Source organism: Mytilus trossulus, chromosome 1 (genome assembly GCF_036588685.1).
Source record: "Mytilus trossulus isolate FHL-02 chromosome 1, PNRI_Mtr1.1.1.hap1, whole genome shotgun sequence".
In the NCBI taxonomy this organism is placed as follows: Eukaryota; Metazoa; Mollusca; class Bivalvia; order Mytilida; family Mytilidae; genus Mytilus; species Mytilus trossulus.
This window is the reverse complement of record NC_086373.1, coordinates 77,158,028-77,174,170: the sequence shown is the minus strand read 5'-3', so window position 1 is coordinate 77,174,170 and position 16,143 is coordinate 77,158,028. Positions and strand designations below refer to the sequence as shown.

The following is a 16,143-nucleotide window of genomic DNA, read 5'->3' as shown; positions in this document are numbered from 1 at the left end:
CTGTTGATTAACTCAACCGCCGGTTACCATATCTATAATATAAATAGGGTGCAAACATTAATCCACCATTCTGCCTCTGATGAAGGTCCTTTATGGACCGAAACCGGTCAGGCTATCAAACATCACCAGGCGCTGTTAATTATGTGTATTGGTATATATACTATATCTTGTGTAATAGTTTGATCAAGTTCATCATATGTTGTGTCGGAAACGGTCTCTGGAGTATCGACTGTCACATTAACACCATCATTTGTGACTAAATTTCTAAAATGTTCGAAGAAATCTGAAAGTGACACATCAGAAGTCTTGGCTCTCTTCTTTTGAAACAGTTTATAATATTTATTTGGGTCGCTTTTACGCAATGTAGCTATCATATCACCCCTCTTCACGCTTATATTTTCGTTTTAGTTTATTTTCTAAACGCTTGTATTGTCTTTTAGACATAATTAATATTTGATGATTTTCAACATTTTTGTCTCTATTAAATGTATACAAAGAACTAATATAGATAGATCGAAGTCTTTTGCACTCGTAGTTAAACCACGGTTTGTCATCTTTATATCGGGTCGTCTTACTACGGGTACGGTCACAAGTATTATTTGAAATATGTGAGTTACAAAAGAATGGTGAAATAATGTCCATCAAATTGGAAGTAAACGATTCAACATAATTGTCAATACCATCTTGGGATTTTTCAATATCAGAAAATACTATCTGGCTAAGTAAACCACTGTTTAAAGTTAAAGACTCATAACACTGATCTTTTAGCTCATCCTTCCATCGGTAACTATCATATGAGTTGTTTGACGTACCACTGTTACGCTTAGGCTCTTGTGAATCGTGCAATATGCACCGCAAGCGAACATGTAAAGGCGCATGGTCACTAAAAGAAGTGAAGTTACAAACAATAAACTGGTCTGTAATGTGTAAAAAGTCATATGGAGCCAATAAGTAGTCCACAACACTCATTCCCCACGAACCACAAAATGTATAGTCATTAGCTAAGCCATCCTTATGCCGACCGTTCAAAATACGTAGACCAGTGCTTCTACACAGATTTAACAATTTTAACCCGAACTCATTAGTACTTTGATCTGGATTTCTTCTTACTGGTAGATTTGTGTCACTCAAATACCCAAAAATATGGTTGAAACTATCAAAAATTGGGCCACATACATTGTCATTTAATATAAAATCATTAACTATAGCAGTTCTTGCATTCATATCACCTAGTAAAAATACTCTTGACGTTTCTGATGAATATTTTTCAACAGAATTTAACAAATCATAGAATAAATCACAATTACACATTTTATAATAATTTGAATAGGCTGGAGGCAAATATACACATCCAATAAAATAATCATACCCACAAGTTGATATATCCTTTGACACCTTGAGCCATATAATTGTATCATTCTGAATATCAACTACTTAGTACTTCAACATACTTTGCAAAACAGTTTTTTATTAACAAATATAGTCCACCGCCTTGTTTATATTTACTTTTTAGTAATGGGACTGGCTTACAAATATAACCATCTACAATATCATCAAGTGACTTATCAATCCAACACTCAGACAAAATAACAATATCATATGTTTTAATGTAAGATAAAAAATTTGGCTCATTTAGTTTATCATGTAAACCACCATTAATGTTCCAATACAAAAAGTTAATAAAGGAGATGCTTCTCGATGTGTCCTAGTCTGGACCTGTGTGTATATCTGCTAACACTTCAAAGCGGGATCCACTAGACGAGCCATCACTCACTGAAGATTTACTAGGTTTAATACTTGAAACGTTCGGTGTTTTTTCGGCCACTGAAAACCCTGGTTCCGACGATGTTTCCGACATTTTATCACCTGACTGATCACGACGTGTAATTTTGACTAACTCGTTTGATTTAACTTCAGTCTGCTCACCATCAATAAAAAGTTTATCTTTATTAAATCAGGATATAACCTTTATGTTTTGATTATATTATTGATATAAATCATATAACATCGTGTTATTCATGATTAATTTTTCGAATTACTTTATTTAGGTATTGAGAACCTTTGGTAACCCCACAGTTTAAGTGTCTTTTAAAAGTACAAAGAGGTCTACAAAGTGAGCAGTGGTCGTTACAGACAAAAGTTCACATAATCTGTCCCAGTCAATGGGATAAATTAGGACGTCAATCAATGGCCACAGCCACACTGTTTTGCATATGATTCTACCACTATGTTCGCTTGAGAATACAAAGAAGATCGCCTAGCAATATTAGATTTAGGACGATGATATATATAGATACGTATACAACAACTAGTTGTTATTTTTATGAACCATTTATGGGCATTATGTTTTCTGGTCTGTTCGTCCGTGCGTTCGTTCGTACGTCTGTCCTACTCCAGGTTAAAGTTTTGGATGAAGTTGAAGTCCAATCAACATGAAAATTAGTACACATGTTCCCTATGATATGATCTGTCTACTTTTAATGCCAAATTAGAATTTTTACCCCATTTTAACGGTCCATTTAAGATAGAAAATAATAGTGAGGATGGGACATTCATGTACTAGGGGCACATTCTTGTTTTGACTAACATATTATTTAATGTTGGCATGAATTCAAAAGTTTTGTGCACAGCGACAAATGTGTTATTTTAAAGAAAGATATTCACATGTATATATATTGAAACAGAAGTATAGGAACCATTCAAGTTCTTAGATTTAGAAAATATAAAAGTTCCTTTTGCCAAACTCCTTAAGGCTTCTTTTATGATGTACTTATAATAAAGATTTTAGTTTCGGACAACATGGTCTATTTACTTGTTTTTAGTGAACAACTTTCTGTAACTATGAACACTCTTTGATTGCAACTTTGTTTTTTATGACATTTTGTAAGCCGTTTTGTGCTTTATGTTATTAATTATTAATTATACGATTTTAATATGCTTAACGTTACCAATTGAGACAATTCATATGAAGCAACGTTCCAGTATCGGCAGACTATGGATTATATACATCCCAGTAAATACAGCACTCCAAAGCTTGCTTTTCTATAGTGATTTCCTTGATAGAGGGTAACACCAATGGTTCAAAGTGGTGACGTTGAAACAAAAATGTTACGGACGCCATCACGAGTCATTCGACAGAAATGGAATATGTGTTTCACAGCTAGATGACGGTGGATAGGTTCCATATTTCGTCACCAACATCCCGTTCTTCCCTATCTATAATCTGACACCACGGAATTTGCACAAACATCAGCAACTCGAAGTGTGTCACATTTGGATAAATGAAAATCGTGATAAGAAATGTTGAAGAACTTTTAACTTGGGAAATTTGTCATTTCTTCTGCAAAAATAGTTTAAAAAAAATAGTAATAATTTAATATTTTTAGCACATACGGTGTGCACTTCGATTATGGGATTGTTTAAGAATTTTCCCAATTTTCACATTTTAAATTTCAAAGATTTCAAAGATTGTAATGATCTGATTCAGAATAGTACATTCTCCATTGTTAAGAACCATTCTGCCTTAAATTTGATAACAAATTACACAAACTTGATATAGAATAAACTGATGAAAAATCTTTATACGATGTTTTCAGTTAGATGTCCTGTTGGTACATTTTTCAATGTACTACAACAGAAATGTGAGAGTTGTCTTAGAGGATCATACCAACCAGAGGAAGGACAATACACTTGTCATTTATGTCCTAATTTAACATCAACTCAAAGCAGTAACTCCAGGAGTAAAGAGGACTGTAAAGGTAAGATACTCATAAATGAAACCAATCAACCTCAACTATAATACACTTCCTGTCAAAATGAATAAAAGCACAACAGTATTGTCAAGAACGAAAATAAAAAAAATATATATACCATATATCTTTCCTTCCAAATGGAACATGACAAAACAATTCTGATTTTTAGAAAGAGCTGGGTTTTTTTTCTATAAAATATTTTGATTACCATTAGGAAGAGGTATAAATATTTATCAACATGTTATTTTGTGTCAATATTATTTAGAGAATGAATGTATGTAGGGGTATAACCATACCTTTAATGTGATTTAACAAGTTGATAGTGATGAATAAAAGAAGATATGGAACATAGAACAAGAAAGCAGCAGTGCACATTTAGTACTAATTTCCTTATTGATTATATCATCCATTTGATCAAATTACTCATGTTTTATATTCAGCTCAATGTCTCCCTGGAACATTTTCAAAGGACGGTATAGAGCAATGTACAACGTGCCCAAAAAGCTCATACCAAAACCTTTATGGTCAGACAACATGCAACAATTGTCCAAGAAGAATCACAACACTTAGAAGGGGTACCAGAAGGCTGAGCATGTGTAAAGGTAAATACAGTATAATAATTATTGCTTGATCTGTGCAAGTAGTAGAGTTTTCAAAGATTCATTTACGTACTAGTATCTTAAGGTTATTAAGATAACCTTGTATTGGTCATCTGGTAGCCAAGGATTATATGAGATAAGGTAATTGTGTTTGATATTTAGAAGTACAAACTTCTGGTACTAGTATATGGCTTCGACTGGTTCAGGAGTAAGAGCATTCAACATGAAAATAGATCTTGCTTTTATAAATCAATTTAAAGTAAAAAAAACAATTGAAAGATCATTGTAGGGTCATTTGACAATGTCAAGTTTAAATAACACATAAAAAGCAGCACAATGATTCAACAAGTCAATTTTAAGTTTATATATATAAAAAAAATTATTAAACCTAAATATATGCCTTTCTGAAAATTGAAAGTATATCATTTAACAGACAGTTTTGTGGTTTTTAGTGAAGTAACATATTACAACGCTAATAGCCTATTTCTTTCTCGCACACTCTATTTTACATCTATTGCTGGGGTTTTAACATAACGATATAAGCAGGAGGTTTTGCTAGCCATAAACAAGGCTGAACACCATTTTTTGGCAGTTGTTATCAAATGGTCCGTTTCTATGTATGTTGGCGTTCGTTTTTGTAGCACTTCAGTTTTTTTATGTTGTTCCGTTGATGCGTTTCCGTCGGTTTTAGTTTGTAAACCGGACTAATGTTTGTTTTCATTAACCAATTAATGACTTTTGAACAGCGGTATACTATTTTTGCCTTTTTTATTTAACATAAAATATATGACATGATGACAATCATATATTATAAAATAACCTGTTTAAATCAATCGATGACTTGTTGAATCGTTGTTATATTAGATATATAGTAAAATCGTATCCGTGCATTTCAATATTGTGTAATACAAACATATGAATATTACATGCAGTTTAAGAAAATGATTCCAGAAAGAAAAAAACATATTGTAACAGGAAAAACACCAACACATCTATTAAGAATTCCAAAACAGAATTGTACAAAAGGGCGAATTTTGCATTAGCGTCATTACATATATTAGCATACATAGTACTAATAAAGCATTGACAAGAAGTGTTTCATTGTCCATACACCATTATTCTATAGATTATTTTATAAAATACCTTTTTCAGCGGAATGTAGTCCAGGATATGCATCTAAGACCGGTTTAGAACCCTGTTTACCTTGCCCAAAAGGAACATATCAGTACGATACAGGGAAAACATTCTGTTTGAACTGCCCTGGTGAAGGCAAGACATTAGATACTGCAAGTACTGATGTTTCTGAATGCCAAGGTAAATATGATAATAAACATTATATAAGGCGAATGTCTTGTCCTTTCTGTTTTAAATACCGGAAACAAAAGACAAGACAGTTCAGTTTTTCTTAAAAAGTTAATACTTAGTATAAGAAATGTTAAAGATATACAAAAATGCTAACAAATTAACATCTTGCAGCATATAGAACAATTTCTAACACTTTCTTATGTCGAAGGTAGTTTCACATTGTAATAATGACGCAGTTACACTGCATACTGGTAAAAAGTAATCACTGTCAAATGGTGAAAGGTTGTCACAATGTTTAATGCTAAACGGTTGTCACACTGTCTAATGGTAAAAGGTTTCCAAACTGTCTAATGTTAAAAGGTAGTCTCACTGTCTAATGGTAAAAGGTTGTCACATTGTATAACGCTAAAAGGTTGCCACACTGTATAACGCTAAACGGTTGTCACACTGTCTAATGGTAAAAGGTTGTCACATTGTCTAATGGTAAAAGGTTGTCACACTGTCTTATGGTAAAAGGTAGTCACACTGTCTAATGGTAAAAGGTAGTCACACTGTATAATGGTAAAAGGTAGTCACACTGTATAATGGTAAAAGGTTGTCACATTGTCTAATGGTAAAAGGTTGTCACACTGTCTTATGGTAAAAGGTAGTCACACTGTCTAATGGTAAAAGGTAGTCACACTGTATAATGTAAAAGGTAGTCACACTGTCTTATGGTAAAAGGTTGTCACACTGTATAATGGTAAAAGGTAGTCACACTGTCTAATGGTAAAAGGTAGTCACACTGTCTAATAGTAAAAGGTAGTCACACTGTATAATGGTAAAAGGTAGTCACACTGTCTAATGGTAAAAGGTAGTCACACTGTCTAATTGTAAAAGTTGGTGGTAAAAGGAAGTCACACTGTGACGTCTAATGATAAAACGTAGTCACACTGTCTAATGGTGAAACGTAGTCACACTGTCTATTGGGTTCAAGGTAGTCACACTGTCTAATGGTAAAGGTAGTCACACTGTTTAATGGGTTAAAGGTAGTCCCACTGTTTAATTGTTAAAGATATACAGTATGTCTAATGATTAGACGTAGTCACACTGTCTAGTGGTTTGATGTAGCCACACTAGTGGTTTGATGTAGTCAGCTATTCCGAGCTGTAGTGTTTTAAATTTTGTTTATATTTAATTTTTTAAAGGTTCTAACACTGATTACCAGTCAGATATTCCAGTTGAAGTAGATTTTGATGAATGTTTTGCAAAACCGTGTAAAAATGGAGCAACATGTAGGAGCCGAGGAGGATTTGGAATAATGTGTATTTGTGGTCCAGGTTATACGGGTAAATATGACTTCAATACAGCTCTATATTCAGTCTGATAAATGTTTGACAAACATGCCATGTATTAATGCATTGCATGTCATTAAGTTTTGAAATAGATAAATCATAGCGCGATAACAGTATTTCACCCATATTAGATATAAGTACTTAATAAAAAGGCCAAATACATCAAAGTTTTTGAACGAACACTGTCCTGAAAATGAGGACTTGGTTTTAATCCAAGTTCACGCATCATTGTAAATATAATGAAATTTAATGCGACTATCATAAAATTGAGAGGTTAAGCGCTATACAACCATATTTAATTAACAATTTTCTACATTTGAAAATGCCTGTACCAAGTAAGGAATATGATATTTGTTGTCCATTCGTTTGATGTGTTTTATCATTTGATTTTGCAATTTTATTGGGAACCTTTCGTTTTGTATTTTCCTCCGAGGTTTTTTGTTATTTTACTTTTTTCTTAGGTGCATATTGCGAGAAAGAACTAGACGAATGTGAATCTGATCCATGTTTCAATGGAGGAAGTTGTGTAGATCTTAAAGTGGATTACTCATGTAAATGTGTAGCTGGATTTACAGGTACTTAAGCGTGTTATATGGATCGACTTTTTGATCATTTTACAGTTATCGACTTGTTCATTTATGGTAAATTTTAACAGTGACTTATACAGAATTTGCTTGGTATAGGAACTTAGACACTAAGTTAATATTGACATTTTGTTTGACTTCTATTCCTATCAGCTACAACATAAGACACCTCCCTTCAAAAAAGGGGTGTGTCCATTTTAAGTTTCTGTCATTTGCTAAATGATCAAATTTAATTTCAAGCTCTATGAATGAATGATTTACAGATACAAAACTATACAAAAATGTGACATTTCAAGCAATACAAAGCGATGAGGAAATATCTAAAATATATGTTTCCCGAATTACTTTAAATTATGTTTGATGTTGAAATTGAAAAAAAAATGTGATGTTGATATTGAAAAAAAATGTGCTTTCATTAAATACTGTTCCATTTGTATTCTATTAATTCGAGAGGTAAAAGTTTAATATATTAACAGCCTGTAAATTCAGTGGTTGTCGTTTGTTTATGTGTTACATATTTGTTTTTCGTTAATTTTTTTTACATAAATAAGGCCGTTAGTTTTCTCGTTTGAATTGTTTTACATTGTCTTATCGGAGCCTTTTATAGCTGACTATGCGGTATGGGCTTTGCTCATTGTTGAAGGCCGTACGGTGACCTATAGTTGTTAATTTCTGTCATTTTGGTCTTTTGTGGATAGTTGTCTCATTGGCAATCTTACCACATCTTCTTTTTTATATTTGTATTACTTTTATGGTTAAAAACGTCTTCCTAGAATACTGTGTATACATTTGTTAACTTTCAGGTAAAAAGTGTGAGGTAAATATTGATGAATGTTTAGGACAACCGTGTGTAAACAATGGAACATGTGTTGACGGTATCAATAACTACAACTGTTCATGTCTTCCTGAGTATGAAGGTAATATTTTTTTTAATGTTTTTAATTGCTTTTAATATGTTCAAAGACTTTGTCTCTTTGTCTAAGCATGATCTTGTGCTATCTAGTTATTCACCTTCAACAGATATCAAAGCTCATCGAACAAACAGGGTGTTAACTACAAGTGATACATTTTGTATTGCACGATTCATTTTTGTATTAAGAAGAGCATAAGGGTGCTTTACGTTTTTTTTTTCTTTTTTACCTTATTTTGTATTTTAGGAATACATGTCTTGCATTGCTTAGTTAAAATTAATTTTTAGATTTAAAAATTGTTTTCATATGAACATCATTTCCAGTGGTACATGAAATATTTACCTCCTTTTTTTAACAGATGAAAATCTTTTTGAACTTAGTTACCAAGTGCTGTAACCTATGTGTTTTGACAGGTCCAAGATGTGAACGGATCAAAGACGACTGTAAGGACGCTCAATGTCAGCATGAAGGTGTATGTGTGAATACGTTACAGGGATACAACTGTCAATGTGCCAATGGCTACTCTGGTGTCAACTGTGAGATTGACAATGATGACTGTTCTTCAGGACCTTGTCGGAATGATGGTACCTGTGTTGATGAAGTAGCAGGATTCAGGTATGCATCAACAGATTCAAATAACACATACTTATGTGTAATAAAAAATATAAAGTATTAATACCTCAAAGTATTTAAAAGCAAGAAATTATCATTATTATTATATAATGCGTTTGATGATATATAACACATTTCCTGATTTCGTTGTTATATTGTTTTAATTTATACACTTAACTTTCTTTGTAGCTGTGTATGCATGCCAGGGTACACAGGAAAACAGTGTCTGAATGAAATTGACGAGTGTGCTTCTTTGCCCTGTTTCCAAGGTGCTACATGTGTGGATCGCATTAATTCATTCGAATGCATTTGTCCCCAAACATTTTCTGGAAGACTCTGTGAAACAGGTACTTATAAGATAAAAACATTAAAAAAAAACCCCACACACACACACACACAAAAACCCAAATGCGGAAATAAACTTTAATTATTGACATTAACATTTTTTTCTTGTTGTATCATTTCATTGAGTTTACGGTTTATTCTAAATGCTAACAATATTAATTGACACTATATTAAAGTACTTTTTCCAGAAGCTGAAGATTGAAAACTTTTAAGCAAATCCGGTGAAAACTAACGAAGAAAAATACAGATACATATACATTTAGTTTTGATTTTCAGAACTTGACAGCAAATATTTGCTTGACTTCCCTAGTTCGGGGACAATAAATTATTCAACATTTAAAATGGGCAGAGAGATGTCAGCCTTTTCTATTGGTTTTTGGATCAGGACATCTGATGAGATAAACCAGGGTACACCTTTCTCTTATTCTGTAGGAGCATTTGATAATGCATTGACAATAACGAATTATGATGGGTAAGTAAAACAACGCATACTAGATTATTTAAATCTCATTATTAATTTCTATTATACTCTATACTGGTTTACATTTGTCCGTCTTTCCTTTCATCTGTGATGTATTCTCACTTCTGTCACTTATTAATTTCCATTCTAACGAATACTTGTAGCAGGGGTATCATTATTGATCTATAACTTGCAGTTCTGGTGCGTCATATCAGCGCCAATTGCAGTTGTATTTCTCCAAAAACAAATCTTTCATTTGCGCCATTTATACAGATGATAGCAACATATTGTTACTTTTCAGTTTATATCATTAATTTCTTCTGTTCGCAAGTACTGTATGCTTCCACGACACATCAGGAAGGTAATAGCGGGGCGCGTTACAAAAAAGTAATAATAAGGATCTTCAGCTATGTTTTCATCATAAAACTATGTGTGTCATTATCACATCGTGGGTATCTTACCTTTATCTGCCTACCCTTCCAGAGTAACTGATATCACCCAAATTTTTTTGGTGGGGTTCGTGTTGCTTAGTCATTAGTTTTCTATGGTTTGTCTTCTGTACTATTTTTTGTCTGTTTGTCTTTTTTTTAGCCAAGGAGTTGTCAGTTTATTTTCAATCTATCACCTTGGTATCGTTCGTCCCTCTTTTAAAGTTAGGAGATAACTGTATTGTATTTTAAGCTTGGCCTTCGTAAAACGTAGATTTTACTGTCGCAAATTGAGTTTACCTAGCGACGCGGAGCGGAGATAGGTAAACGGATATTTGCGACAGTAAAATCAAGTTTTACGAAGGCCAAGCTTAAAATACAATACAGTTATCTCCATTCTAATGCCGCATCTTAAAATAAATGTTATTTTTTGGCTTAAAAATGGCATTAATGAAAAAGTCCGCGAAACTGTCGCATTGTTTTTAGCATCTTAACAGTGTGACGTCATGTGTTTAATCTGGATGTCAAACATGAATTCTAAACGTATTTTTACTTTTCGTACGCTTCATAATGGTTTCAATATAGACAAAAAGAAGATTTTGAGGCTCAAAACGAGAATATATTGTTAATTTTTTGAGAAATTACATATCCAAAAAAAATCGGAATTCAAAATGGTGGCTTTCTTAGTTACGGACTGGTAGAACGTGGAATTTAACCCCTCAAAATATTTATCAACGTCCAATGAAAATTATCGTTACAAACTAATTGCATTAGAATGTTATATTCCCACTTTTGAAGAAGATGGTGATAGCTATATATTTGAGACCCAGGTTCAATGAACTATATATATCCCTTTAAAACTATTATACAAGTTTCTACAATCTACGAGTTTTTGTTTCAGAAATACATTGTTCTGGTTCCAATCCACTTAGATTATTATTGCGTTTTTTTAACAGATGTTTTTTATTAGGTTGTATCTATCCTTTTGTCATGTGTTTTGCTGTTTAATAATTCTTGTCTAAATTAACGTATCAATATTATGATTGCATGGTTTGAACTCTGAGAAATTCTCAGCAAATCTAAAAGTACAGAATTTTTGTGGACAAAAACGAAGTTTAAAAGTTCATGATCCTTTTCCAGTGGAAATATAGGAATATAAGAACAAAAAATTACTCCGCATATACGTTTATTAGATCTAACGTTCTATGACTTGATGAAATACTTATGATATTGAGATTTTAAACTTAAATTTAACTTTTCATGACTATTACCAATTGGCAAATAGGAAATACATCATTATAAGATTTACTCGACGATGTGTTGTAACAGTTATAAACAATAAAGATTCAAACTTAAAAGTTTAATCCATCATTTTTGTCTTGAGGATATGCCAAGTCTAGGAATATGAACGTTATTTTCCATTCATTAGATGTGCCATTCTTTAAAAGACTTTCCGTCTTGAATTTCGGTATTTTGTGTTTTGGTGGTTTTTTTTGGTAACTATTAAAAATCGTCCAATCCTTTCCTTTGTTTTCTCGCTTCAGATTTGTAATTTATGTTAATAACAAAAAGATAAACACCGATGTAAAAGTGAACGATGGAACATGGCATCATGTGTTAGTCACTTGGTCTACAGAAAAAGGAGCTTGGAAAATTTACAAAAATGCATTTCTATGGGACGAGGGGTATAATTTAGCTGCAGGAGAAACAATTAAAGGTAAATAGATTCAACAGAGATACCTAGTGCAAACAGTTGAGCAAAGTGTGGTTCATGGTGGACACATTCATCACAGTGGTGTCAATCAGCCATTTCCCTTCCAATAAATTGTTTCACAACATGTACAAGTAAACATTTTAAAAATTGTAAATTTGCTTTGTCCAATATCTTAAAGTAATAATGGCCCACAAAAAAATGTTTATAAAAGATAGAGAAAGATGTTTTATGAGTGCCAATGAGACAAGAACGAACACTATGCCTTCGCTTAGAAAATAAAATTGTATTATACTCAACAGCATTTGATGTCAATGTGAGTATACAAACCTTTATAAAAGCACACTGTCTAGCTAATCAAAATCAAGCATTTCTAATCTTCACGAATTTCTATTAGCTTAATCTATATATTAGTCAATTGAGTTTTAGAAGTCAGAATATTTGAATGTTTATTGACAGGTGGTGGAAAGGTTATGATAGGACAGGAGCAAGATAAAGGTGGTACCCTTAGTCCAACGGAATCATTTGTGGGACTTCTTACAAACCTTAATGTGTGGTCTAAACAACTTACTCAGTCGGAGATAGAAACCATGATAGTCACATGTGATAAGAACTTAGGTGACATCATAGCATGGTCTGACGTACAATCAGGGCTTCATGGAGATTTACAGCCGAATCCCTCGGGCTTTTGTCAAGGTATAGGATATGGGTATGGATAGACCCAGGTCCTGTGTTCACTTTGTATGGCCTTAGGACAGCTGCAAGCAGTTACATTCTAGCTTTGAGATTACCTAGTATTGCTTATTTATGCTTTAGTTATAGAAATGCTTAATAAAATGGTTAATCAAAAATGCATGCATATTATTTATTATATGTTTTCCATTTAAAAAAATAGAAATTAATCTAAAATTGTGACATGTTTTTAATATTATATCATGCAATATACACATTTTTCCACAAAGCAGGAATGCATATATGAACAGAAGGTTTTTTTAACTACATTAGTTTGATTTTCTTGGCAAAATACTTATGCATGATGTATGGTAGATGCCATAATTTAAAAATGTTATTTTCTAGAACATTAAATTAGAATTGCTTTATTAATGCTTCTGAATCGAGAACAACCTTATAGGTAAGTATTTAATTATTTATCAGCCATAAACAAAAGAAAAAAGACCCAAACAACAGTAGCTGATGATGCATTAAGTTTACTCATGTCCGTCTCTCCGCCCGTACGTACGTCACAAAATTGGTTTCCGATCCCTAACTTTAGTTTGTCTCTACCAAATGTTATGAAACTTATACTCTATGCATATAACCTCAAAACACAGATCAAGTTTGAATTTTTGTAGCGGCACTTATCGTTCTAGATTTATTCTGCTATACAAATGGAAAAAATGCTGTATTTTTCGTTTCCGTTCTCTAACTTTAGTGTGCTTCTACCAAATGTTACGAATCTTATACACACTACTTAGTTATTAAAACTAAATTCAAGTTCAAATTTGGGTAGTGTCCCTTTTATAGTTCTTGGGTTATGTCTCTTTATAACTTTGTATGCAAGCAGGGGCTTCATCTGTGTTCAATGGACATATTCCCCATTTATTCAACCTGATTTATATATTTATTTTTGTTCATCAAATTTTAACGTCGGTTTACAACTCTTTCCTCTATAATGTTTTCTAGATAACAAATATAATTCAAAAACAAGAGTGCAGAAACACGTTTATAAACTTCGTTGAGAAAAATATGGGTGCTTATCCTAACCTTGCCGATCATCCTTCAAAATACTCAAACAATAGATTTGTCACGTTAGCCTTTTTTGTCTGTCTGGAATACTCACACAATTTTGTCAATATAACAGAACTACATACAACTGTCGTTCAAGTGTGAAGTTGAGCGAGCTTTTAAACCATGATGTACACACCACGTTTTTCATAAATTGCTTGTAATAGGTCAAATGTCAGGAATGTGACAGAACTGTTGTTTTCCATCGGCAACTATAAATAATCATTTGCAATGTATGATTTTTTCTGTACAATGTAAAATAAATTATTACCAAACTACCTACCTTCAAAAAACAAAAACAAAAGAAAACAAAATAACATAACAAACAAACATGTTAACAAGCAAAAAAGAACTGATAAAAACAGTCCATTTTTTCAGCTCTGTTTGACTCATGATTATTTTTCGGTAACAATTAAGTGCTAAAGTACCGTTTTTATTATTCATCAACTCAATCCAAAAAGTTCAGCGCTTAGATAGTTCTGAATATAATTAGTTATAAAAAGGTATCAGGATTATAACTTAGTACGCCATACGCGCGTTTCGTCTACATAAGACTCACCAGTGACGTTGATATCAAAATATTTATGAAGCCAAACAAATGCAAAGTTGAAGAGCACTGAGGATTCAAAATTCCAAAAAGTTGTGCCAAATACGGCTGAGGTTATGTGTATCTGGGATAAGAAAATCGTTAGTTTACCGAAAATTCAAAGTATAATTCTGTAAAACGATTACAATATTTGGCATTTAGATTAACAGACATGTTCGTCATTTGAACTGAAGGATAGTCAGTGTCTCATTGAAAACATCTTATTTTTCTATATGTGACATTAGTTATGTCGGAAAGTGACACGTAAACTATTTGTATCCCACGAATTTCTACCATAAAATAATGAATTTTTATTATTTTATCCTGAGATACAGATCGCAACCTTTTTGGTGTATGTTTTCTGTCTGTTTTAAAACATACTTTATAAAGATCCATAAATGTTATTCCCATAACCATTCCATATAGTATATATAACAACAGATACTTGTGTGAATCAATACAAAACGGATTTCTATCAGACTCTTACTTTAGGTATATAAAAAGCCAAAGGAAATTATAGATATGAATTAAAGATCAGTTTTTTATCAGAAAATTAGAGTTTATAAAAAGATTATCTCAAAACGCAAATTCGTGTTCTCAATAATACTGTAGCAATAAGTTTGATCAAAGAGACATACAGTTACCGTAAACTTTTTTTGAAATTTTCAAATTGGCTTAAAAAAGAACCCCCGTAAAACCACTAAAATCTGTTTAGAATTAAGATAACCTCAAATCTTTACTTACAAATACATAAACGAAAATAGTATATTGTTAATCTCGTAAAGTAAACTATAAAGATAGCCGACATTTAGTCAATTATAACCCATTGCAACTCGTGTCACGAAATAAACTTTTAAAAAAGTGATCAAAATATGTATGACATTTTTGTAAGACTCTTCATCTATTTGGAACAAATGAATCACATACTGGTTATTTGTCCCCAAAAATCTAGGGCATTAATGAAATTTTAGTAATGGGTTGTAATAAATACTATCACGGAAATCAAACTATTATTAAAGACAAATATGCTGGGTGAGGTTTAATTCCCCGAGGGTATCACAAGCCCAGTAGTCAAAACTTCTGTGTTGACTTGAGGTATCATTGATACGTTCATAATTATGAATTTACTATAAACAAAAGTTTGAATTTTTGAACTTCTAGAGCTTTTCTACCTCAGAAATAGATTACCTTAGCTGTATTTGGCAAAACTTTTAGAAATATCTGATCCTCAATGCTCTTCAATTTGTACTTTATTTGGCCTTTTTAACATTGTTTTATTCGAGCGTCACTGATGAGTCTTTTGTAGACGAAACTCGCGTCTGATGTAAATATAAAATTTCAATCCTGGTATCTATGATGAGTTTATATACATCACTTGTAAATGCTGAGATGGTTACTTTGTCACGAAACATTAATTGCTGTGAGGAGGGAAATGGTGGGTAAAAAACTGAATGACAACACTTTTAAATGATATCAACTAGTCCGACTGTTGCAAATCAATCAACTGCTTATATAACGACTATGCATATAGCATATCTGGGTTTTTATAGCTTGCTATGATGTATGGGGTTTGCTGATTGTTGGAGGCTAAATGCCATAGAAATTAACATCAAGATAAAGCAAGCTTAGTCTGTATATTTTAGTAAAATATAAATCCGGGATGTATCATAACATTAATGATGATTTTAAAGCTGGAATGAATGTTGGTATAAGCAATAGCTCATATTACAT

At 32.4% G+C, this 16,143-nt stretch overlaps 1 protein-coding gene across 1 annotated transcript in view; it reads left to right on the top strand.

The window, feature by feature from the left end:
• Positions 1-16,143, top strand: part of LOC134685546 (sushi, von Willebrand factor type A, EGF and pentraxin domain-containing protein 1-like) — a 55,329-nt gene that overhangs the window by 19,074 nt on the left and 20,112 nt on the right. Inside the window, exons 15-25 of the mRNA XM_063545332.1 lie at positions 3,597-3,758; positions 4,193-4,354; positions 5,504-5,665; positions 6,844-6,984; positions 7,452-7,565; positions 8,378-8,491; positions 8,899-9,100; positions 9,287-9,444; positions 9,719-9,914; positions 11,875-12,047; positions 12,501-12,737. Of these exons, the coding sequence (XP_063401402.1) occupies positions 3,597-3,758; positions 4,193-4,354; positions 5,504-5,665; positions 6,844-6,984; positions 7,452-7,565; positions 8,378-8,491; positions 8,899-9,100; positions 9,287-9,444; positions 9,719-9,914; positions 11,875-12,047; positions 12,501-12,737 (1,821 nt within the window). The remainder of the gene's footprint in view (positions 1-3,596; positions 3,759-4,192; positions 4,355-5,503; positions 5,666-6,843; positions 6,985-7,451; positions 7,566-8,377; positions 8,492-8,898; positions 9,101-9,286; positions 9,445-9,718; positions 9,915-11,874; positions 12,048-12,500; positions 12,738-16,143) is intronic.